General features: G+C 48.8%; 10 protein-coding genes across 10 annotated transcripts; 5 read left to right on the forward strand and 5 right to left on the reverse strand.

Annotated features, from left to right (window-relative positions):
- Positions 1-987: 987 nt before the first annotated feature.
- Positions 988-2,545, reverse strand: rpt3 (proteasome regulatory particle base subunit RPT3; the record flags this gene model as incomplete). Its single annotated transcript, XM_056679335.1, has 6 exons — positions 988-1,006; positions 1,064-1,727; positions 1,781-2,067; positions 2,128-2,226; positions 2,292-2,333; positions 2,388-2,545. 6 exons carry the CDS (start codon positions 2,543-2,545, stop codon positions 988-990), a joined length of 1,269 nt encoding a protein of 422 aa, XP_056529707.1.
- Positions 2,546-4,948: 2,403 nt separating this feature from the next.
- On the forward strand, positions 4,949-5,212 carry N7500_008192 (uncharacterized protein; the record flags this gene model as incomplete). The annotated part of the gene is made up of 1 exon (XM_056679336.1): positions 4,949-5,212. One exon carries the CDS (start codon positions 4,949-4,951, stop codon positions 5,210-5,212), a length of 264 nt encoding a protein of 87 aa, XP_056529708.1.
- Positions 5,213-5,355: 143 nt separating this feature from the next.
- On the forward strand, positions 5,356-7,860 carry N7500_008193 (putative ARID/BRIGHT domain protein (SWI1); the record flags this gene model as incomplete). The annotated part of the gene is made up of 1 exon (XM_056679337.1): positions 5,356-7,860. The coding sequence occupies one exon, from the start codon at positions 5,356-5,358 to the stop codon at positions 7,858-7,860; it is 2,505 nt and encodes an 834-aa protein (XP_056529709.1).
- A 1,024-nt stretch (positions 7,861-8,884) lies between these two features.
- On the reverse strand, positions 8,885-9,727 carry N7500_008194 (mitochondrial 54S ribosomal protein mL49; the record flags this gene model as incomplete). The annotated part of the gene is made up of 3 exons (XM_056679338.1): positions 8,885-8,935; positions 8,993-9,378; positions 9,577-9,727. 3 exons carry the CDS (start codon positions 9,725-9,727, stop codon positions 8,885-8,887), a joined length of 588 nt encoding a protein of 195 aa, XP_056529710.1.
- A 268-nt stretch (positions 9,728-9,995) lies between these two features.
- Positions 9,996-11,643, forward strand: N7500_008195 (eukaryotic translation initiation factor 3 subunit E; the record flags this gene model as incomplete). The annotated part of the gene is made up of 2 exons (XM_056679339.1): positions 9,996-11,119; positions 11,181-11,643. Coding segments are annotated over 2 exons (1,338 nt in total), but the record flags the coding sequence as incomplete, so codon positions are not given.
- Positions 11,644-12,635: 992 nt separating this feature from the next.
- N7500_008196 (uncharacterized protein) lies at positions 12,636-13,154 on the reverse strand (the record flags this gene model as incomplete). Its single annotated transcript, XM_056679340.1, has 3 exons — positions 12,636-12,839; positions 12,931-12,972; positions 13,059-13,154. The coding sequence occupies 3 exons, from the start codon at positions 13,152-13,154 to the stop codon at positions 12,636-12,638; spliced, it is 342 nt and encodes a 113-aa protein (XP_056529712.1).
- A 1,338-nt stretch (positions 13,155-14,492) lies between these two features.
- N7500_008197 (ArsA family ATPase) lies at positions 14,493-15,577 on the reverse strand (the record flags this gene model as incomplete). Its single annotated transcript, XM_056679341.1, has 2 exons — positions 14,493-15,125; positions 15,191-15,577. 2 exons carry the CDS (start codon positions 15,575-15,577, stop codon positions 14,493-14,495), a joined length of 1,020 nt encoding a protein of 339 aa, XP_056529713.1.
- Positions 15,578-16,039: 462 nt separating this feature from the next.
- Positions 16,040-16,582, forward strand: N7500_008198 (hydroxyisourate hydrolase; the record flags this gene model as incomplete). The annotated part of the gene is made up of 1 exon (XM_056679342.1): positions 16,040-16,582. The coding sequence occupies one exon, from the start codon at positions 16,040-16,042 to the stop codon at positions 16,580-16,582; it is 543 nt and encodes a 180-aa protein (XP_056529714.1).
- A 2,174-nt stretch (positions 16,583-18,756) lies between these two features.
- Positions 18,757-20,232, forward strand: atfA (bZIP transcription factor atfA; the record flags this gene model as incomplete). The annotated part of the gene is made up of 3 exons (XM_056679343.1): positions 18,757-18,790; positions 18,845-19,871; positions 19,929-20,232. 3 exons carry the CDS (start codon positions 18,757-18,759, stop codon positions 20,230-20,232), a joined length of 1,365 nt encoding a protein of 454 aa, XP_056529715.1.
- An 800-nt stretch (positions 20,233-21,032) lies between these two features.
- N7500_008200 (uncharacterized protein) lies at positions 21,033-22,551 on the reverse strand (the record flags this gene model as incomplete). Its single annotated transcript, XM_056679344.1, has 2 exons — positions 21,033-21,395; positions 21,451-22,551. 2 exons carry the CDS (start codon positions 22,549-22,551, stop codon positions 21,033-21,035), a joined length of 1,464 nt encoding a protein of 487 aa, XP_056529716.1.
- Positions 22,552-22,998: the final 447 nt, after the last annotated feature.

The following is a 22,998-nucleotide window of genomic DNA, read 5'->3' on the forward strand; positions in this document are numbered from 1 at the left end:
ACTTTGGTTCCCTCTCCCAATAAGAAGTTTTGTATCTTACCCAGTTGATAGGCCTTACACCTGACAACAGTATACTCTTACATATACCGCTTCAGGGGCTATTAGGGATAGCTTCGGGGGGTTGCTTGGCCCTATAATTGGTGATAGTGGCCTTACTGGATGCGAACCGGGCTCATAGCTGTCAAATACGATGGTATCCTGAAATGTATAAGTCTAATCAATGGTGTCAAAATCTCTGTTTTTCAGTATCCGTTTTCCTAGCAATTTATAGTTATGGATTGCGGATTACCAATTCAAAATCTCTAGTTAGGTACACAACCTAGATTAATTAAATCCCCAGTATGCCGGTCTGTATGCTCCGACATATATAACCAGCAACGGTGACGCGGACTCATCTTATGTATGCATAGTTGCTGAATCTCCTTTGTCAAATTTCCTTGACCCACATCACTACGATCTGGGATTATGTATTGGAAGTGGACTGACCAGTAGTGCTTGAATTATGCGAGTGCACTAATCCTCTAACTTTGAGATCGGTTCTGGGTAGCCTTATTCCATATGTTCAATATGTAAGGGATTTGTTTCGTTGATCCAATTAATACAGTAGCATGTTTTATAATCTACTCCATGCTTTTGATACATTTCACTGCATGATGATATATATCGTGAGGTGCGTGCCTTGTCATCCGTCCCGAGGACCGACACTGGATCATAGATGATGGAAACTACATGAGTGTTTCCACAGAAAGGATGACAGGGAAACACATATGCACATGAATTTAAAAGAGTATTCGACACATGTTCAAGCAGGTGGTCTACGGGCTGGGTTCTGCCAGCCAACCTACAATCTACACCTACAATCGAGAATATCTGATCAAATCATTCAAACATTGTGACACATGGCGCCTGCATATTATTGATCATACAACTAGTGAGGGAGACCAAGCTTTTGTCACTCAAACCCACTTTCCCAAGAGACCCAAGCATTTACCGGTAGAAGTCAGGACTGCAAGAAACCAGTTAGTGATATGGAAACCCCCCAAAAAGCATATAAGAAACATACCGGTCATCATCTTGTCCAGTCTTGACCTGGACGGCATAAGCATCTTCAAGATCCGACTGGATAATATTGTAACGGTTCTTGCGGACGGCCCGCAGACCGGCCTCCTGCATGATAGCAGCAATGACAGCACCAGACAGCGGGTCATTGCGCACGATCAGGGCGTCGAGGTCGACTTCGGGTGACAATGACATCCGTGCTGCAATTGTTGTGAAAATCAACCGGCGCTCACGTCGGTCACGAAGGTTCGGGAACTCGATCTTTCGGTCCAGACGACCAGGACGCAGCAAGGCCGGGTCCAGGGTGTCGGCTCGGTTGGTGGCCATGATGACCTTGACATTGCTAGTTTGTTCGAAACCGTCCATCTGGTTCAGCAACTCCAGCAGGATACGCTGCACTTCACGATCAGCACCAGTCTGGGCATCGAAACGCTTCGTGGCGATGGCATCAATCTCGTCAATGAAGATAATGGCTGGCGAGTTTTCACGAGCCATGCGGAATACATCGCGGACCATACGAGGTCCCTCTCCGAGATACTTCTGTACGAACTCTGATCCGTTGACACGAATGAAGCTGGCGGTTGTGCTGTTGGCCACGGCTTTCACCAGCATGGTCTTTCCGGTTCCTGGGGGGCCATAAAGCAAGACACCACGGGGAGGGTCAATACCTGCAAATTGTTAGCGATGCAATTAGCCGCAACGGAGCTCCATTACCACGCACCGATTTGCTTGTAAAGTTCGAAATGTGTCAAAGGCAGTTCGACGGCCTCCCGAATCTCCTGTTTCTGCATATCCAAGCCACCCACATCTGCGTATGTCACATCGGGCTTCTCGTTCTCACCCAGCATCGCAATAGAGGAGTCAGCCTCGGGAGGAAGAATATCGACAAGGGCATTGGAGTGGCGGTGAAGGGCGACCGAGGATGAAGGCTTCAGCTTCTCACGGTCGAGGGTGGAGAGAATACGGACGACGTAATTAGAACCGGTCGAGCTCTGCACAATGCCGGTGCTAGAGATATTAGTTAGCAGAGGATCATCTCGCGTAGGGCTCTGACACGTAAAGACATACTTTTGATCGATTGCCTCCATAAACTGTCCGATGACCAATGGCACACTCTGTATGCGCTTGATCTCTTCTTGTGCCCGAACCAGCTCCCGCTTCAAGCTCCTGTAATGAAAGATGGTGGTTAGGTATTGATGCAAATCTTCAATGACAGGATCCAGTATGCATACCTCTGCTCATCCTTGATGTATTCCTCCTGCAGTTGGATATACCTGTGTTCGACGTCAGTACAGATGAGTCTATTCCAAAAACATGGGTATGCATACTCTAGATGTCTTTGTAGCCTCTTGAGGGTAGCATATTCATCGTTTCCATCAGCCGCTGTGCCATCAAGGGAATCCAAGTTGGCGAGGGCGTCAAGCGCACCTGGCTTGGTAAGAGGCGTGACGTTGTTCACCGGGTTCTCCACGGCAACGTCTCCCATGGTGGATGCTTTGGACAGTGGGCAAGATGAGAAAAGATAGTATATCTATTAGCTGGAAATGGAAGGAAATGCGATGTGCTTTGGAGATGGTTGGTGAATGACGCGCTGTGTGAAGGGCTCGGGTTCGAGCCATCTGGAGCTTTCGATGCTATGGGCCCGGGAAGCTTATCCATCACGTGATGTCAACTAATCTTACCAACGGTGTAGTCGATTCACTTCCGAGCATTTAGGCCCATGAAAGATAAAGTTGTGTAATTTGCACTGTCGATTACAACATTACATTACGGTGTGCCCATTGCTCACCCCATTATTCCAAGGTTACTAGTAGAATATTGTGGCAATAGCCGATACGGTAATACTACCAAATTAAGCGCCCGTCAACTTGCCATACAATCGTCTCACCCAGAACTATGAGACAATTTCCACAGAACCTTGGGGGAGTCTTCATAGTTCTGATCATCATGTTCCCTGTATCTTTCCCATGCCAAAGACATACTAATTGCTGTTTCAAGTGAGTGCATCAATTCAAATATATGTTGTATGGTCAGACGCTAGCGGCTGCGAAATATGGAACCCTGGAGCCAATGACGAGGATGTCAGGCTCGTTTACTTGAGGTATTCGTTTCGTATAGTGATATGTAAGATGATGTACGAAGCATATTGCCAGATTGGATACCTAATCACGTTCAAGGAGAATGCCATATTGGACCGCCGTGCACAAAGGGTTCTGAGACAGTTAGCATCCTTGCCACTAGTGTTAGCCATCACCGTCTTGTCGTAGCCCTCAAAAGCCCTACAGAAGGGAAATGAAGAAAAGTTGATCCAATCATTCCTAGCGGTGGAGTAGGCCGGGACAACGGTAGGTGGGACAGGCACCCAAGCCGTCATGATTTCCCATGCGGATCGAGTCGGATCCTTGCACGGGACTCACTAGGAAACCCAGATCAATCCATTCTTGTCCTCGAATTTTTGACGACTTCGGAGGATTGGGCGCGCATCGACGTGATTATCAGACGCTAGCCCGAGCTTTATATAAGGAGAACCGCCCGCTGGTCACCGTCAGGGCTCTAGATCTTTTTTTTTCTCTTTCCATATTATTTTCTTTCCCCTTTCCCCCAGATTTCAGTCTGTAAAGACTCCATTTTTCATGACAATTTTCCCCTTTGAAATTTATCATTTCGTGGCTGCTAACATCAGACCTAAATCGGGTTGGAGTATATGATCTAACCTGACTCGGCCACCTGGATAGACGATTGGAATGGATCATCGTTTGGATGATTTACAAAATCCGAGAAGATGGGGATATCATAGGAATTTCTCTTAGACAGAGATTTCCTTCATATTCCCTCTGTTCCCTAACGTTTACCATGATTTTCTTCTGTGGTCGGTCTCCTCCATATGCAGGTTGAGGCTGACCACACCTCTGAATGGGATAACGAAACTAATGGGAAATCTAAACTAACACAAGGGGAAAATGGGAAAAAAAAAACCTTCAACCCCCAGAAACAGAGAAAGAAGAACGAGAAGACTTCAAAAAAGGAACCAAGAGACAAGAAAGAGAAGCAACTAACTCAGTAACACAAGTGGGAGATTTACACTGTGGAAAAAGCTCTGACCTTCATTTTCCCTCATTCTCTTCTCTCCACTTCCCCTTTCATCCCTAACTGACCGGATCTTGTGAACTGATAGGTACGCCATCTCTCTATATGATTGCTTTGCTTTTTTTTTTTCTCAACTTGGCCTACTATTATTTACCTGTATTGATATTATTTGGTTGTGGCCACGCACCCCCTTCCTTTTTTATGTCTTCTGTAATCCTTATGTCCCTGGTTTCTGGAGGAACTTCTATTATTATCTTGGCTCTTTGAAGATCAAAGAGTGACTTTCCCTGTTCATGATTTGCTAACTCTCTTTAGCTCCCTCCAGCCTCTTACCTCCCCCCCCTTTCCCCCCATATCTCCTAACGCCTTTGCCTCCGTCCTCCTCCGTGGTTTGTTGCCTGAGGCTATCACACCACGTGACCTCACCAGGCCAACCTCTGTCCCCCTTCATATCCCCCCATCTGCCAATTCCGGGACCCGGCTTCAGTCATCCGTTTAAAAAAAGCGGAATTTAAGTCACTCCAGCCTTATCGGTATGTATCTCATTCCCTCCCCTCATTAACCCTCCCCCAAAAATATATCTCCAATATTCCCTACGCCTTTCCTCCCCACCTTCTCTTTGAAATGTCGCGACCGGGTCTGCGCGCGACTCCAAACATCTCACCCTCGACGCGTCAACGTCCATTGGACTAAACCCTATACTTTCTTGATACCTATATGACATCTTGATGAGTTTCAGCGATGCAGCCAATGTTCACATGCTGACTCGTCATAGGTAGATGGGTTGGCAAAACCGCTCGACATGAATGCCTGGCTTGCCGACGCCTCGAATATTCCTGGCCAGGATAATGGCGCCTTTCATCCATCCACTATAGACCCCTCTACTGCTTTCCTTCATGGCTCCCCGAACTCCCAGGATCCATCCCAATTCCAGCGCATGTTCAATAATGGCGTGCCGCGGAACGCTTCCCCAGGATTCCACAATCCAAACCAAGTGATTCCATCCAAACGAGCTCGGCCAGAAGACGGCATGCCCATGTCGCCAAGGCCAGCGCCGGGGGCGTGACGGGTTCGCGATCTCAGACCCCTCATCAACCATTTCCAGGTTATCAAGGACCGGCCAATGGTAATCCACAATTTCCCCAACACCCAACGCCATATCAGCATCTTCAGCAAGGAGCGTCCCCGAACGTAACGCAGTCGCCCATCATGCAGGATTTCGATCAACAAAGCGCTCGTATGGGAACGGCTTCTCCAAGCCCCTTCTCGCCTGCTGGTCCGCACCCTGGAACTCAAATGTCCCCTTCGCAGTCGGACCACGGCAGTCGCGTGAATACGCCCCAGAACGCCAACTTCATGCAGACACAACAGTTTGGTGGAATGACATCAGGAGCACCCCAACCATCGATGCAGGCGCCGCAGTTCAATGGCATGCAACAAGTACCCCAGGGCTACCATCAAGCTTTAGCGAATCAACAACAGCGGCTGCATGCAATGCAGCAGACACGGATGAATACCAACCCTGCAATGTCTGGACGTCAGGTTCAAGGAGGCATGAACCCGATGGCCAATCCTCAGCAGCCCATGGGAGCAATGAGACAAGTGCCACCAAACATGCCGTCAAACATGCCGAAACCCAGTAACCCGGAAGGATTCTTGCGCTCATTGCAGAAGTTTATGATGAGTCAGAATCTTCCCATGGACCCGAATCCTATTGTCAGTGGTCGTCCGATCAACCTCGTTCAGCTCTACGCTACGGTGATGAAGATGGGAGGATCGAAAAAGGTCACAGCAACAAACATGTGGCCAGCAGTTGCACATCAGCTGCAATTTCCCCAGATGCAATACCCAATGGCCGCCCAGGAGATTCAAGCTCACCACTCAAGGAACTTGGGCCCTTACGAACAGGCTTTCATCAGCTCACAACAAAAACAACTCGCGGACCAGATGCAGCAGCAACAGCAACAGCAAGGCGGGATACCCCGGCAGCCTAGTCAATTCAACTCCCCTTCGGTGAAGCCAAATCCAGGCTTTGAGCAAGCCCCAACAATCGCACAGTCCCCCCAGAATAACACACCAGTTCATAATAATACCCCAGGGAACCCAGTGAATGGGTTTGCCACGCCGACACACGCGCGAAGTCAAAGCAGACCAGCTCAGGGAGGACATAGGCAAAGCATCTCGAGGGCGTCGCAACCACCGGTCCAACCCACTGAAGTCGCGGCCGCACAGTTCGCAGCTCCTTCGCCGCAACCTGGAAAGGGCGTTACGCCTATTCCGGGCCAGCAGCAGCAAGGGCAACCGGACCCAAAGCCAGAACAGCTAGTAAAACGACCTATTGAGGAAACCTTCAAACCGATGGTGCTGACAGGAAGTCGGTTCCACGGACCTATTGTTGTTGATGAGATGTACCAGATTGGCGAGGATATCTCGAGGCTAAAGCCAGACGTGCCGGGCTTTGCAGAATTAGGAGTTGTTGATATTCACGCTCTAACAATGGCGCTCAAGTCTGGTATCTACGCCGAGATCCGGGTTGCCTTGGATACCCTCACCACACTCTCTGGTGAACCATCTGTTCAAATATCGTTGGAGAATTGTGATGATTTGGTAGAGAGTCTGGTCGACTGTGCTGAAGATCAGGTCGACCTTCTAGCACAGCACACCTTGGAGGAGTCGGATACTATGCTTCTTCGTTCCTATGATGAAGTCACCCGAGACTGCCAGACCGAAAACACATCACTTGCAGAGGTTCCTCAATTTGGAAGTATTGAGTACGAATTAGACCGGGCCATCGATCGACTCATTTGTATCACCACCATTCTGCGCAATTTCTCGTTCAGCGAGACCAATTTCTTACCTCTTGGTATCCCTCCTGTCGCCCAGCTGTTTTCCACCGTCTTCCGTTGCATGGGAACTCGCAAGATGTTCTTGCGGACGAGTCACAACACGCTAGACTTCATGAAGGATGCAGTGATCTTGCTGAGTAACTTGGCGCATGTTGTTCAAATTCCCGGCAAAGATGAGGCACTTAATCTGTTGATTTTCCTGTTGGCGTTCTCTCCTGAACCAGAACCCACATCACCCTCTGGAAAAGTGATGTTCACTACATTCAACTCTTCAGTTGATCGATACACCCCTGCTGCTGTTGACGGGCTTGCGAAAATGCTGGCTAGAGATGACCCGAACCGAACTTACTTCAAAGCCATCTTCTCTGGCGATGGGTCTGCACCTCCCCAGCCGGAGTTGTTAACCCGCGCGTTTGGCCTTGCCATCTCCTGTGTCCCCGACAAAAAGCCGATGGCCGTCGTAGATGCACGCAAAGTGTTCTTGATGCAAGGTCTTTTGTCGGCCGATGTCCTCACTACATTCGCCGATGGCTCACTTGCCAAAGCATGGCTTGAGTCAGTGGACGGATTTGCTGTCCATCTCCTGCGGCTTTCTTGCGCACTGTGTACAGAACGCATCCCACAAATCAACATGCGACAAAGAAGTCAGGCCGAAGCCGATGCGTATGCCTTCAGCTCGATTGTCAACCGAGGACTGGGTATTCTACGCCGACTCGCCGAAAAATCAAAGCAAGTCGACAACACCCCTCTCAACATCCCATCCGGAATTCTTCCTAGAAAAGAAAGCCTGCTAGGTGCATTGCTCCTCCCCAACATTGACGGTGGCGTTGTTCGCCAGCTCCTCACATATGCTCGGTTGGCGGAGTAAATGATGTCTGCATGAACCTCCAATGTGCTGGTGACAGGTTGGTTTTGTACCAGTTTCGCCTGGGAGGAATCGGATCATCTCCCACTTAGCATATACGACAATCTTGATTTTCTCTCATGTCATTTGTACTCATGTCGACTGTCAGTCTTTCTATTCTTAAATTTTGGGCGCTGGTGGGTGATGGGGCTTTTGTTTTTGTTCTCGTGAGATAGCGTTCTGTTCTGCTTCGGTGTACAATGCTTAAAATACCCTCGACGCAAATCGAGAGATACTTGCACCATGACCAATTGACCACTGCTTTTAAATTTGCAGAGACTGAATTACTGGCTTATTGCAGATTCGTAGTTTAACCCGGTCACATTGAAGTACCCAGCAGAAATGGAAAAGGGCACGCAAGCCCTCAATTCCGTCCACTCGCCGGAATTTCGAGACCTTAGAAAGGTCTACCTATGACCTACACCGGCATGGCGTCTAATTTCAGATATAAGCTTACATGCTGCGTACTGTTATAAGTTTCCCATATGGAAATGCATGTGGTCATTCAATGTAAAAGCACTAGCACCGATCGAGTCGTCCAAAATGTACATATTGAAAGTGTTACAGGTAGAGAGAAAAGCAGAGGAACAAAGACGAAGGCAAAAGCAGGTACACGCCAGAAGACACGACCGGATAAATAACACACGAACACCAAAGGAAAAGAAGAGAAGAAAAAAGGGAAGAAAACCAACCCGCAACGAGATTAAGGTATGCACCGAGGGAAGAGGAGAGAGAGATCAAGGAAATAGATATTACCCATCCACATCAGGGACCACCGTGAGCGTTCGTTTCTTTCTTTCTCTTCCCTTGCTATCGACGTGATTTGATTCTTGATCTCTCCGATAAGTATAATCTAGCATACCCCTCGCAGTAAGGGGGTATGAATGATGCTTTTTGAGGGTGAGTCTTGGGCCAATTGAAAGGTTGCGATGAGCTCTTCAATCGCAGTTTTTGTGAGATAAGATTGAGGTATTAAAGAAGAAAGCATTTAGAAGTTCCGTTCCTGGAGGAACTTCACAATCTCTGGTTTGCGCCAGCCCTGTATTGATACATCAGTTTCTGTCGCGGATCAATTGCACTCTAGAAGCGAAGATACCTTAACAATGATGTGGCCAGTGAGTCGGTTGAGAGTAACATCCGGGTTAGGCTTGTTTCCGTCGACAACACCCAGGGCAGCAGCTAGGTCGTTGCGGAGCGCGTCCAAATCGCCTTCGGTCTTCTGGAGCTTGGTGAGTTGCTTAGTGCCGCCGGCCTTTGTGACGACGTAGACAGGCAGCTGATTGGAGGCAGTGCGACGGACAAAATAGGGGAGGTTGGTGAGCTGCAGGGTCGGGCTGGAGTTCTTGTCTGATTTGGCTGAGGGTGGAATCGCGGATGAGGCGGTAGATTGTTGTTTCAGGGCTTGTGCTTGACGGCCGAGATGAGCAAGGAAGGTACGGCTTTGGCGGGTAGGGAGAGTAGGGAGAGTGAATTGAGGACGATCTGAGGTAAGTAGTTAGCCATACGCTCTTCTATCTGTCAACGCGGAACCAACACGGCATATATGCGTGGTTTTTTTCTTTCTCTCTTCTTTCTTGTCTGTTGGTTTCAAGATATTGCAAGACCTGAGGGCTCTGCTTTGCTCTTGTAGATCCTAGGAGATCAAAGAATCAAGATGAAAGCGAACAATAAGTAACTTACGTGAAGCTTTCAACCTCGCCTGAGGACATAATGTGGAAAATGAACTACATGTCTGAACGGAAGCCACGGACTGTGCAGGATTGACGCGAAGAGTGGTCGTCGCCTGCTTTCGCATGGCCGAGGACGGACCCGAGTGTAGAATAGATGCCATTTCTCGGGTTCTGAAGGACCAAAAAATAGACCTGGTTGGAGAAGATGGGGATATCAAGGTAAAGGGCTGGGAAGATCGGAGAGCGACATCTGATGCTCCTCTGCTCAGATTTTCTGCCACCGCTTCTCAACACCCACTTCCAAAAAGGGTTTAGGGCCACCGACGCCCGCACAATCTGCAAATTCTCCATTGATCGCGGTTGGCCTTTGTTATCCCCCTCTAGACCTTTAAACCCCCTCTGCCATCTTTTGAGATTAAATATGGCAGACAACGCCCCCCTACCGCTGAGAATTTGCTCAGCGGCGCTGCTGCTCACGCCGAGGAGATCGCCTCCCAGCATGATTTGCTCCCCCGACTCATCCCGTACCTTGACCGTCACCTGGTCTTCCCCCTGCTCGAGTTCAGCGCTACCGGCGATGAGGAGGACAAGGAAATCACCCGGGCGAAGTACGAGCTTCTGAAGCACACCAACATGACCGACTACGTCGCCAACTTGTGGCAGGAGATCAACAATTCCGACACCATCCCCGAAGAGTTTGTGAAGAAGCGCGAGGAGGTTCTGGCCAAGCTACAGCACTACCAGGATCAGAGTGAGAAGATTACCGAATTGTTGCAGGATGAGGAGGTCGTCGGCAATCTGCGAAGCGACAAGGCCGCCAACTTGCGGTTCCTCGAGGAGCAGCACGGTGTCACCAACGAGATGGTCAACGCTCTCTACGACTACGGACGGTTCCAGTACAGCTGCGGCAGTTATGGAAATGCCGCTGAACTGCTTTACCAGTTCCGCGTTCTGTCCACCGACAACGACAAGGTTGCCGCCGCCACATGGGGTAAGCTTGCATCAGAGATCCTGACCACCAACTGGGAGGGTGCTATGGAGGAGGTTCAGAAGGTTAAGGACTCAATTGAGACTCGCCTGTTCAACAACCCCGTGGCTCAACTCACCAACCGCTCGTGGCTCATTCACTGGGCGCTGTTCCCCTTCTTCAACCACGACCCCGCCCGCGACGTCCTCACCGACCTCTTCTTCTCTCCCGCCTACATCAACACCATCCAGACTAGCTGCCCTTGGGTTTTGCGGTACCTCGCCGCCGCTGTCATCACCAACCGCAGCCGCCCCCACAAGCACTCCGGTGTCTACCAGAAGCAATTGAAGGACCTGATCCGCGTTGTTCGCCAGGAGGACTACGAGTACACCGACCCCGTCACCGATTTCGTCAAGGCCCTTTACGTCGATTTCGATTTCGAGGAAGCACAGAAGAAGCTCGGCGAGGCAGAGGATGTGCTCCGCAGCGATTTCTTCCTTGTGTCGGCCGCCGATGCTTTCGTCGACGCTGCCCGCCACCTCATCTCCGAGAGCTACTGCAAGATTCACCAGCGTATTGACATCAAGTAAGTTTTGATATTGGAAATTTGACACAAACATCAAACTAACGTTGTTTTCCCTTTCTAGCGACCTTTCCGCTCGCCTCGGTCTGAACCAGGACGAGGGTGAGAAGTGGATTGTCAACCTTATTCGCGATACCCGAGTTGACGCCAAGATCGATTATAAGGAGGGCACTGTCATCATGAACCACCCCCCTCAGTCGGTCTACCAGCAAGTCATCGAGAAGACCAAGGGTGCCTTCTTCCGCACACAAGTCTTGAGCTCTGCTGTTGCAAAATAAAAACACCATGACCTTGATGTTGAAAACTGAACTTTTCTCTGTTATGTGATTTCCAACTTGTTTCTGCCTGCCCCCTTTTTTAGTGATCTCCCCGTGTCGGTCACAACACGGTTGTTTGGGGACTCCATGCAGAGTGGCATCCGGCTGGCGTTTTTTCGGGGGTCCACACTTATTTCTTTACCTCTTTAGTCTTGCAGTTCTTATGCACACACTCTCTCCCCATATTTTCACTTCCGTCGGATATTTTGCTGGACCTCTTTATGTATTGGCCATTTCTGACCCTGGAGGTTTGGAGGGAGGGGTCCCCAAAAGCAGCCATGGCGTCCCCCCCGTCTAATCTTTGGAGGGGAAAAAAGATGAGAGATGGAGATATGATGTAGTAGACTCTTTGATCTTAGGGTCTGATTTATCTATGCTGTTACGAATGGTCTATAGAGATGAGTGAAAGATGATGTCTTTTTTGACAATAAGCCTTCAAGTCTATTCTTAAGCTAGGTTTATTAATAGTTCAAGTACTGCTGGGCATTATGTCCCTGTTTATCATTGATTCGTCATCATCATCAGGGTTGAACATATGTATTCCATTCGGTGTATTAGCATAAAGCCCGTTGGTGTCCATATCTGCCTCTTCTAGCCCTGGTACATCTAACCTCTATGCGGCTGATAGGACCTCTTCGCTTGTCTTCGTTTCCCTCCAAGCCCCAAAGTATCACTCCGGCGTATAATGTCAATAGGATAACAGCTTTAAATCCAAGATTCTAATGCAAAATCAGATTTGGCGTTATAACCTTAAGAGATATTCAAGACCAGAAGCAAAAGAGAAAGGGTATATCAGAATGAGACAAAAAGCACATGTTCCTATCACTTCAGACCCGGGCTGCGCTCTTGTCCTCACAAGCCACTTCCATCCCAGGATTGGGATTTGTTTCCTTCCACTGGTCCGTCCGAGGGCTTTTTGTAATCCAAGGAGTCCACCTGGGCAGCAGAGTCAGGGCGTTCAATATCCATGTGGCCAAATGTCTCTGTGTTCCACGAAATCCTCCGAGGCACGAAGAACCAATCTTTCCATAAAGAATAGAAAAGAAAAGAATACAAAACAAAATGGCCAACCGGTGCGTGATCAGACGGCCGTACGGGAAAGTCCTCATGATGCTGCTGCTCAACGGAATCCTAGAACGGATCCAAAGATTGGAAAAGAAACGCCGAGTCCAGTGGATGGAAGCAAGGAAACCAAATTGGCCTCAACGACCGCCTCGTGAGTCTAGTTGCCTGCGTGGTCCGGTTTGACTGATAAGGATGATTTCATTGATGTATGGCTCAGATTGAGTTGCTGAGTTACCACTGCTGGAGCTAGAAATGGAGCCACCGCTGGAATTATGGGCCATTCGAGTAGCTTCTTGCTTCTCGTACTCCCGAGACATTACCGCAAGATCATCAATTTGTTCCTGTTCGGAAGAGTTAGTAATTTGTAGTTTCTAGTCACTCTCTCGCTCTTTCTCCGATTTCAATGCTTGAATAAAAATGGGGGCCACAGACCCGCGTGAGTGGCACTCCATTGATGAGGTAACCTTCACGTCCCTGTAATTATATTATATTAGAATGGGCTGTATAGAGAAGGTGTAATGGAAGCAATAACAACATGCCTGATAAGCAAAGGGTCTAACTGTTGCACTTGGTCCAAGGAAGTAATGGATATGGCCTAAGACAATATGGCGGGATAGCCCGTACCCCGGAAGCCAGTATTGCTGGACAGGAGACATTGTCAGGGCTGAGAGGTGAGGCGTCAAGACGAGGCGGAGGAAGAGCTAGGGTCTGATGTCAGTCGACACCGACACAAACGGTCCGTGCCTGAAAGCTCTTTGTGGGACTTTTGGCACAGGTCCGAAGGACGAGACATCGAGAGTATAAATAAGTGGATTGATACCCTGGTTCACCGATTAACAATCCCACCAGGAATGGAGACGAATAAGACAAATCTCTATGGGGGATGCACTAATTGCCAGCCTCGATCCTTCGGGAGATATGGTCTCACAACAGGTCACCGGCAGAGGGGACCGCGTACCCCCGTCGTCGAACAGTACGATCCACAAGGTCGCTGCACATACTCCATAGGCAAATGAAACCAATCGGCTACCCATGTATCCGGTAACTCTCGAGCGAGTTCTCCACGGAAGGCGGCTAGAAGAAGAAATGGAAACCAGTAGGATAATTACTAGAAACGGGCCAGATCCTGTGTTCTCACCGTTAAGAGGAGCGTTCCTGTCGGAACGTTCGGGGGCTTAAGGAAGAGAGAAACCACCCGCCTCACTTTCATCAGCCAACGAGGCCCAACCCTTTTTTCCCTCTTGAATGTGTGTCAATTTGGAGCTTCTGACCGTTACAGTGGAACGGGATCCTGGTCTGTCCACTTTTTTACCTCCTCCCGAGGATTCGGTCTGACAAAGTGAGGCTTGCGTGGAGGAGCATCGGTCTCGAATCAATCCCAGGGCACATGGAATTGGAGTATTTGGAAGCGAGAATTGTATGGCTGTATGGGTTCTGACACTCATTTTCCCTCACCGCAGATTCTCAAACCTATGCAGCGCGAAATTGGCTCTTCCGGCGGTGGTGTCGTGGCACCACGGATTGTGGCCTTGGATCGCGGGGCCACTGAGCTGCAGATGTGCTCACTGCAGCTCTCGCTTTTAGGGCATGAACTCGCTGTTAGGGCAAAAAATCATGTCCTCTTTGAGTTGCCAAGATCATATTGTATATGGAGTTTTTGATCATCGAAATATATCGCAGAAATAGATGAGTAGGAACGAAACGATTGGAGTTTCTCTCTCGAGGATATATATTAATTGGTATTCATCATCATTTGGCCAAGGATTGTGTGCATTGTGTCTCCGATCGACCGAGAAGGGATCAAGGAGTTCGTTACAGAGGTTAGTCAGGATGTGATAGATGATGCATGGACTAATGTCCGTAAGCCGGGGTTTTCTACATAGGGGCGGTTCGAGCCGATAGTCCACAAGGCCAACGCTTCATGTAATATTCTCTAGTCTTTTCATAATTCGTCCGACATGAGGGAAAACAAATATCTCGCATCGACATCGCCTTTACTGAGGAGGCACATATGGGGTCACCAACATCTCACTGAACTTTTCCAACTTCTCCTTCCCGCGCACCTCCTCAACAAGCATTGGCATGCGGACCACATTGAAATCTTCATAGAGCTCCTCAATCTGATCGAGGTACTTCTTCTGCATCTTTCTCCGGGCAGTGCACTGCTCGCAGTCACTTCCTGCCTTGGGGAACAACAGCTGGTTGACAACGATTGCGTGGGTATCAATGTTGTAGCTGGTTAATTCCTGAATCATACGTTCGGTTTCGTAGAGCGACAAGAACTCTGCAATGCATACACAGACAAAGGTGGTCATGTCTGGGTTCTTGAACTGCGTGTTGACCTCGCTAATAGTCTCCCGCAACGACTCCATCTTCTGCAGCAACTCATCCATATTCTGACCTCCGGGTAGACCGCCACGAGCGCCCAGAATCGAGTTGAGCATGGGACCGAACTGGGTGGAGAGCTGGGAGAGCTTAGCCAGGGCCTTCTCGAGCACGGTGGGGAATTGGAGGAATCGAAGGGTGTGGCCGGTGGGGGCGGTATCGAACACGATGACTTCGTAGGAAAGCGACTTGACCTGCTTTAGGACTTCGGCGAAGGACATAGCTTCGTCAACACCGGGAATCTGTCACCAAAGTTAGATTTGACACGTAGAGTATCTGGCGCAACAGCTGTATAATAAGCACTTACGCTGAAGGCAAGATCCTGCATCATGTTTCCCATGCCCAATCCTGCCATGGGGTCTTCCTGTCCATCTCCGGTGGCGAGTAGATCCTGGATGCTCCCATTAGGGTCGATTTCCATCGCGCTCAGGTTTGAGTATCCATCGATCAGACGGGCCTCCTTTCCGAACTTCTGACCGAAAGCATCGCTCAGGTTGTGTGCGGGATCGGTCGAAATGAGGAGGACAGATTTGCGGACTTTGGCCAACTGGATGGCCAACGAGCACGAGGTGGTGGTCTTACCCACACCTCCTTTTCCTCCGACGAAGATCCAACGAAGAGTGTTTTGGTTGAGAATTGACTGGAGCGTAGGCTCCATGTCAAGGTCGTCGCCATGTACTACGGCGGAAGACATGTTTGGCTGAGGTTGCGACTTTGCGAAGTTGGAAGTTCAAGACCCAAGTTGCCCCGCAAAATCGAACTTTCCGGAAGACAAGACTTTCACATCACTTGACTTCCTCTTTTAGTTGATTCTATCATTATCACACTACTGTGTTCGATATATAGGGGTCCTAATTACCCCTTAACCCTCTACTAATCGGAAGGCTTTCTATGACAACCTCTTCGTCAGAACAGTCACAGTAAACCTGTCATGGAGATAATTCGAGACAATTCCATTTACTATAGATTATCACAAAAATATTGAAACTATACACATATGTGCGTGGATCCTAATTGATAGCTGCATGGCACTCTCCGTAGTCATCGGTATCCTCCGATGAACATTGACGGCAACGTAGAGCTCCCCCTTCCAGCATAATCCTCTTTTTTTTTCTCCCTCTTTTCTCTTCTTATATTCTATCTTCCCATTGAATGAATGGACTCCCCTCAAAACAACCCACAACTTGGTCGCACCACCAACCGCCTCGCACTTTATCAGCAACAAATCTCCCCCACCCCGCACACCAAAGACTCAACCCAAATCAAGAACCCAACCACCATGGCAGCGCGCGACCCCATCACCTGCCATTGTCTGAATACCTTGTCAGGAAAACCCGCAGCCAATCTGCCAGTCACCCTGACCCTCCTCTCCACCCCGACATCCGCCAGCGACATTTCATTCCGCGCAACCACAAACGCCGACGGCCGCGTCGCCAACTGGACACCAGTCGGAACAACCTCAGAGTCAGTGCCTGCTATCTTGGCTGCGCTGCCCGCTGCAGACAGCAAGACCAACTGGTCTGTGCGCTTTGACGTGGGTCCCTGGTACGAGGCCCAGGGCGTCGAGAGTTTCTGGCCAGAGGTTGAGGTTAAGTTCACTGTCAAGGGACGTGGCCGTGAGGGCGAGGAGGGCTGGCGTCACTATCATGTTCCAGTCCTTCTGGGTCCTTGGAATTATTCGACTTATCGGGGCTCGTGAAGTTTTGGTATAGATGAGGATGAGCTGGGAACTGTAAATATTTCAATCTTTCTAGGGGCTGATAGATATCAACGATCACCTATTGAAAATGTGTTATATTGAAGTATGCGTCTTGGCTATGGTCTTTGTTGTTCGGTTGTCGCCAGGTTCTGAGCTGGTACGGAGTAGATTTGTGTAGATTATTAGGGTGTAAGCATGTCTATCTGGGTGAGGATGATGGGGCTTCCCCTTGAATAGTATGGTCTACCTACTCTCGGGACGAGAAGCAGCACACAGAACATTTCAACTGGATATACTGACGCTCTTGTCATAGCTTGATCTTTCCACCTCTAAACTTCAAGTCAAGTTGACTGTGTTTTCCTGGAGCCTGTTGGCCGTGAAGCAACCTTGAATGTAAGTTTCTGCAACTGCCGGCATTTATAGAGCTTAAATATAGTCCAACATTTCGCCCAATGCCGGTATTTTCGAGTGTTTTTGTGGAAATGAGGACTGCAATATTTTGTATTACCCTTGATGAACTTTGCGCGAACACCATTCAAGTTTTCAAGATAGAGTAAAAGCTGGTTGAATCGCCAATTCCAGACCGTGTTGAACAGAGATCCGGAGTAGAATCAAGGTTGAAGGATACCAAGACTGTGGGGAATGTCTCTCCACAACGGAACAGCCCTATCCTCATGGATTGAACGATTTAGGCTAGACCTTGATGACTGTCACAATTGACATTTTGAAGATATGTGTAGAACTACATGACATATCATATACAACATTGTCATGGTATATATTCAATCATATTATCACCTAGGACGGTTGGTTTTTCGTAAGATCAGGGGTAATAATATGATTTTGGCCAATTTGACGCGATGTGTCTCAACGATGGTCATTTATGTGTAAGGTGCCGGACGCGACCTCGAAATTATACCCCGTATACATACGGGGACACGTAACCATACACGTTGATTAATAATTATCCCCCTGAGCCCTGAAGGCTCGGGACGTAATAGGTCAACTCCGTACAAGCTCTACATATACGATAAGAGCGTTTCCGCCAATTACATGGTCAATGATATGTATAGTTCCCCGTCGGGGTACAGTGGTGTCTACACTCTCTGTAGATCTAGATATCTCTGCTGTACATTGTAGATTCCAGTGGCAACTTCCAAGGAAGATACCTCACGTGTCGTTGCGTCATCGTTTTCACCACATTCTTCGGGTTAGTGCGAAATTGCTTGTCTTGGCATTCGACTAAAATGTATTCTGATTGGATGAATCTGGACATCTGATCCACAGCGGGAGAGATTTCTGTCGTCACCGTGACATAATGAATAATACAGGACTGGGATGACCAACCTCTCGGTATCAAAAATCTTCCAAGGACGCAACCATCGACTCGCTTGCAAGTCTACTCTGCACAATACTCCTATGAGATTGGACCAGGTTGACAATGCTCCTGTGGTCAAGGGTCTAAGTAATCTCTTGATGTAGAATGTTCGAGATGGTTGCACCTTAGACAGAACACCCAAGTACACGATGTGCCAATAGAAGAGTACAAATGTACGGAGTACCAATAATAACACTTGGATATGGTACCAATGCACCAATCTCGGTGGAAATAAAGGCCGAAATTGACGAGAAAGACCGTTACAATCATGTATGTTGCATACACATCGAATTTGTTACTCAAATTTTTTTAAAATTACCGTATCTGTTGGTAATTGTGGTTTTTTTCTCTCATCTGCCAAATCCCAAAATCCCTAAATTTCATCATATCCCTCTTCCCCCTACGTCACTTTCTCTCTTTCTCTCACACTCCCTCTAGAGATACACACTATTGTTTATTTGGCTTTACAGATTTTATATCTCATTTTATTCGAAGCCTAATGTCTGCTGCGGTCGCTTCAGCCGTATCGACTCTTCACAATATGTCTTCTCCTATGGACTCGAAGAAGACAGAAAAAGAAGGTTCGTGTCACGGATATTTTCTGCGCATTTTTTTCTAGTACTTTTGCTTTGATATATGCCCTATTATTCCCATCTGCATTATACTTCGAACTCCCCTTTTTGGTTTTGGTAATACGCCACTGTCCTCCCCGAGCCTTAAATTCCCAAGTCTTTTGCCGTCGCGATGACTTCACCCTCTGGCGTCATTGATTTTCCTCCCCACCACATCTTCCACAATGAAGCCCCCAACACGATCTCATAACCGCAGTGGTACCTATTTGTGATCGTATGAATTCTTGGCGCATTGCTAACTCGATCCCTTAGACTCGCAGGCCGCGTCACAGAAGGACCAGAAACCTAACGTAGAGACTCAGACCTCGTTGGCGCCGCCTCCACGACCGGGTGCGCCTACTGCGTCTGATACTCCAGACTACTTCAATTCCATGCACAATCCTTTCTCGCTAGAGCCCAATCCATTTGAGCAATCGTTCGGAGGGAATCCGGCGGAGACCCCAGGCAAATCGCTTCTTCCGTCTGTCGCTGCCCTCACCTCACCGGCCTTACCTGGAACAAGTTCTGCTAGCGGTTACAATTGGACCAACTCTCTACGCTCGGGACCTCTCAGTCCGGCTATGCTCCCAGGGCCCACTGGCCCTAATGACTACTTCGATAGCATCGGTCGCGGCTTCCCTACCCCGAACGAGTCCTCCCTCCGCACCGGACTGACACCTGGCGGTGGAGGCTCCATGTTCCCAGCCCCCAGTCCCAACTCACAGGCTCTCTTGCAACAACTTCAGAACGGTGGCGCCACTCCTTCCACTATTGAGTTCCATCGCACCGCGCTCGCAGCCAAGAAGAACAACGCGAATGCTCCAACCTCCAACCCCAACGAGCAGGAAGCTGCTGCCACTATGGATGTAAAACCAGCTCGGCCCGCTGACTTCACTCAACATGATGCGGCTGATGCGGCAAACGGACTGTTCATGCTGGCAAAGGGTGGCCAGACAAATAATGCTCCAATGAACCATCCCCCAATGCCAAATGATACCCGTGCTGCCACACGACGTGTCTCCCAAAACACCAATGGTACCAGTGCGGAGGATGTGTCTGACCAGGAACCCGCTAAACCTGCCAAGGGCAGAGGGAAAAAGAACGCCAAGGCTCCCGCCAATAACCGCCGCAAGGCTGAAGATGCTCCGAAGGGATCCAACAAAAGGGCGAAAGCCAACACGGAAATGCCTTCGGATATGGATGATGAAGATGACGAGGACGATGATATGAAGCAATTCCCCATGGATACCAAGAAGATGACTGACGAGGAGAAAAGACGCAACTTCCTGGAGCGGAATCGGTATGAATAACCACCTTGATGTACTCAGAGATCAGCATGCTAACGTTTACAATGCAGTGTCGCGGCTCTGAAATGTCGTCAACGGAAGAAGCAGTGGCTGGCTAACCTTCAAAATAAGGTCGAGCTTTTCACCTCGGAGAACGATGCCCTTACTGCGACAGTGACTCAGCTGCGTGAGGAAATTGTTAACCTCAAAACTCTTTTGCTGGCACACAAAGATTGCCCGGTGTCTCAGGCCCAGGGGCTCGGTCCCCTTATGATGAATGGCATGTCAGCCGGATATGATCACCACGGGTATAACATGCCTCCCAACATGGGCATGCAACCCAGTGGCATCCCCACACAGGGCATGCGTCGGTGAGAAAGCTTTGCTTTGTTTCTCATCTCAAGATACCTATCTTGCTTTTTCGCCGCATACAGGAAATACAGTTCACTGCTTAGACCCGGCAGTTGATCTCTTCCTAGGAGTTTATTTTTCCTGGCGGTTTCTTTCGGTTAAGGCTTTGCCGACTGTTTTGGCATGGGCAGGTGTTAATGAACCTCACGACTCAAAAATGGACGGACTAACTTGGTGGTCTGGAATGACCTTTTTTTGAGGATGTGTCAATCCGGCGTATGAGATGTTTTCTTTCTACTTATGGCTTCGAGGTTGTTGTTCTGCTTTATGATGTTCCCTCCCCCTTTCCCTTGTTGTATTTTTTACCCTTTTGCTTTCCTTTCTTAATCCTCCCTGGTCTCTCAGAGGAATTTTTAACCTTTCGCTTGTCTAATACTTGAGGGCACAACGGTGCATTGTTTGTTTTCCCAAATGTGGGTTGCTGTCGAAATACATGATTCCTGGGTGGCGTACGGATGGCTTTGTGATTTTTTGATGTGTTTGACTAGTTTCCTTGAACCAGATGGTTGGGCAAATGAATCGACAATCGCTTTGAATGTGTATACATCCTTTTGGATCTATGTAGATCCTCAGTCTTCTTGAGGTAGAGGGAAGTTACTGCGATGCTTCAAGTTACAGCTCCTAGCTCCGGGATCTACAGGAAAGGGAAAGTATGAAACAACCATAGTGTTCTATCCATATCGTCAGGCATGGTATATCATCATTATCATTGTATAGTACATAATATCTTAAATATATGAAAGTAATGTACATGTCTAAAGCGCTCAGAAAATTCTTGTGATGCTCGGCTTCATCCACATGGGCTTTTCACACTTGTGGTTCGCCTGCCAATTTTGGATCTTTTCGTTGTCCCATCCAGCCGTGAATTGATCGGCAACCTCTGGTTTGCTGGTACCCCCAAGCCGCAAGGTCTTCACAAACACACAGGCTCCAACGCTGTCATAAGTGTAGGACATACACCAATCCTTGTCGTGGCATGCCTGACGACAGGCTTCTAATGATTCATGCTGGGGCAGAGTATTAGGCTGTTCGATGATTCCACCCCAGGCTCCATTATCCCAACCTTTTCGCTCTGGCAACTGTCCCAGACGAAGATAGTCAACCAATTCTGCGTATAGTAATGGATTCTGAATTGACACGGATTAGCATGCATACCAATAGGCTCGACAAAAGGGTTCATACCGTTCTATCTCGCTCATCCTCCCAATCTGTCAGCCCCGTCATGTCACTCAATTGCGATTTATGCATGCTAATCGCAGGCTGACACCAGTGATGATCGTCACCAAAGGGAATCGAGTCCAGCGGGTGCGGGTTGAACATCGGCCACATCCCAGACAACTCGATGCCCTTTTCATACAACACAAATCCAAGCACAGAGTCGCCGCAACAGTCGTCTTTCACCGCTTGCATATACTGTTCGCTAAGCGATTGTCCAATAAACTGCCCATATTTACCAATCTCCCGCACAACCAATGCATCAATCGCAGCTCTGGATAGCACAAAGCCCGTGCCACCGTATGCAAACCAGAGTCTTTTTCCATCACCGAGGTCGCGGCCTGGCGCAGGTGATCCCATATACAAAGGGACAGATGAGTCGAACTGTTCCAGCATTCGGAACAGGTTATCCCACACCATGTAAGTATCCGTCTCGAGAAAGACGTACCACTCTGCATCGGGGTTCACTTTCTTAGCCCGTTCCACCATGGGTAGAAACTTGTATCGATCGAGTTTCCACCCCGCCGCGCCGTCGATATTGCTATCCCCGCGTTGTAGCGCATCATACCCTTCGAACTCCGGAGTCCGGTTCCGGGCAGAGGGTGGCAGATCGGCTAGGATATCGTATACATGATGGCCCTGGAGCTCGGTCTCCTTATCCGATACAACTAGCAAGTTGGAAATGCAGCGAGTTACAGAGGCCAGGTGTGTGTTGACTCGGTTCGGGTTTTCTGTTGCGCTGGTTTTCAGGGTGATCTGAACGCGCGATAACAGGTGCGACGGGAAAGTGTCACAGGTACCATGCTGCGATGTCTCTGTAGAATCGGTTTCATTGCCATGCTGGGATTTCCGGAATTGGGTTCTCGTTTCCCATGTCCAGTAATCTTTGACGTTTTCGATCTCGTCTTTTGCACCAGGTGAGATGTTTTGTGATAACCCTCCCGAATACAGTGTGAGTAGGAGGATTGTCGAGACTGTCAAGAACGCAGCGAGTAATTTGAGCTTTGCGTTGCCTAATACCCTAAAAAAGGGCCGCGCGGTCGCTGATGTAGATGTGCCGGGGCCCATAATGGGAGATCGCACATTGGGGTTTTTTATTGAAACAGTGACATGAAAGAGAAAAGGAGAACAAGGACATGAAAATCTAATTGATTAATGCTTTGTTAGGGTCGCTAATTAGGGCGTCTGGGCGGCTCAAATGCTACAGATCCTTCGTATATGGACGACTCACGGACGTCACTATAGCGGGTCGGCTCCATATGGTCCCAAGTCCTGACCCCTAGGTTGCATGTACTCTGGCTGCACTCTCATTACGCTTTGACTGCGTATTGCCTTGATCTGAACCTAACAATCGGTGGAGTCTTAACCGAGCGGTCTGAGTCCCTTGCACATATTTCATGACTGACCCAGTGAAGGCCACGTTCTGGTCTTAGTTTCCAAGTGTAGTCGGCCTTATGTAAAGATACTCAATTGTGGAGAACTCATAGATGGAAGCCCACAAAACAGCCCGAGGGT

Source organism: Penicillium coprophilum (assembly GCF_028826855.1).
Source record: "Penicillium coprophilum strain IBT 35676 chromosome Unknown utg000005l_segment0_segment0, whole genome shotgun sequence".
Classification (NCBI taxonomy): domain Eukaryota; kingdom Fungi; phylum Ascomycota; class Eurotiomycetes; order Eurotiales; family Aspergillaceae; genus Penicillium; species Penicillium coprophilum.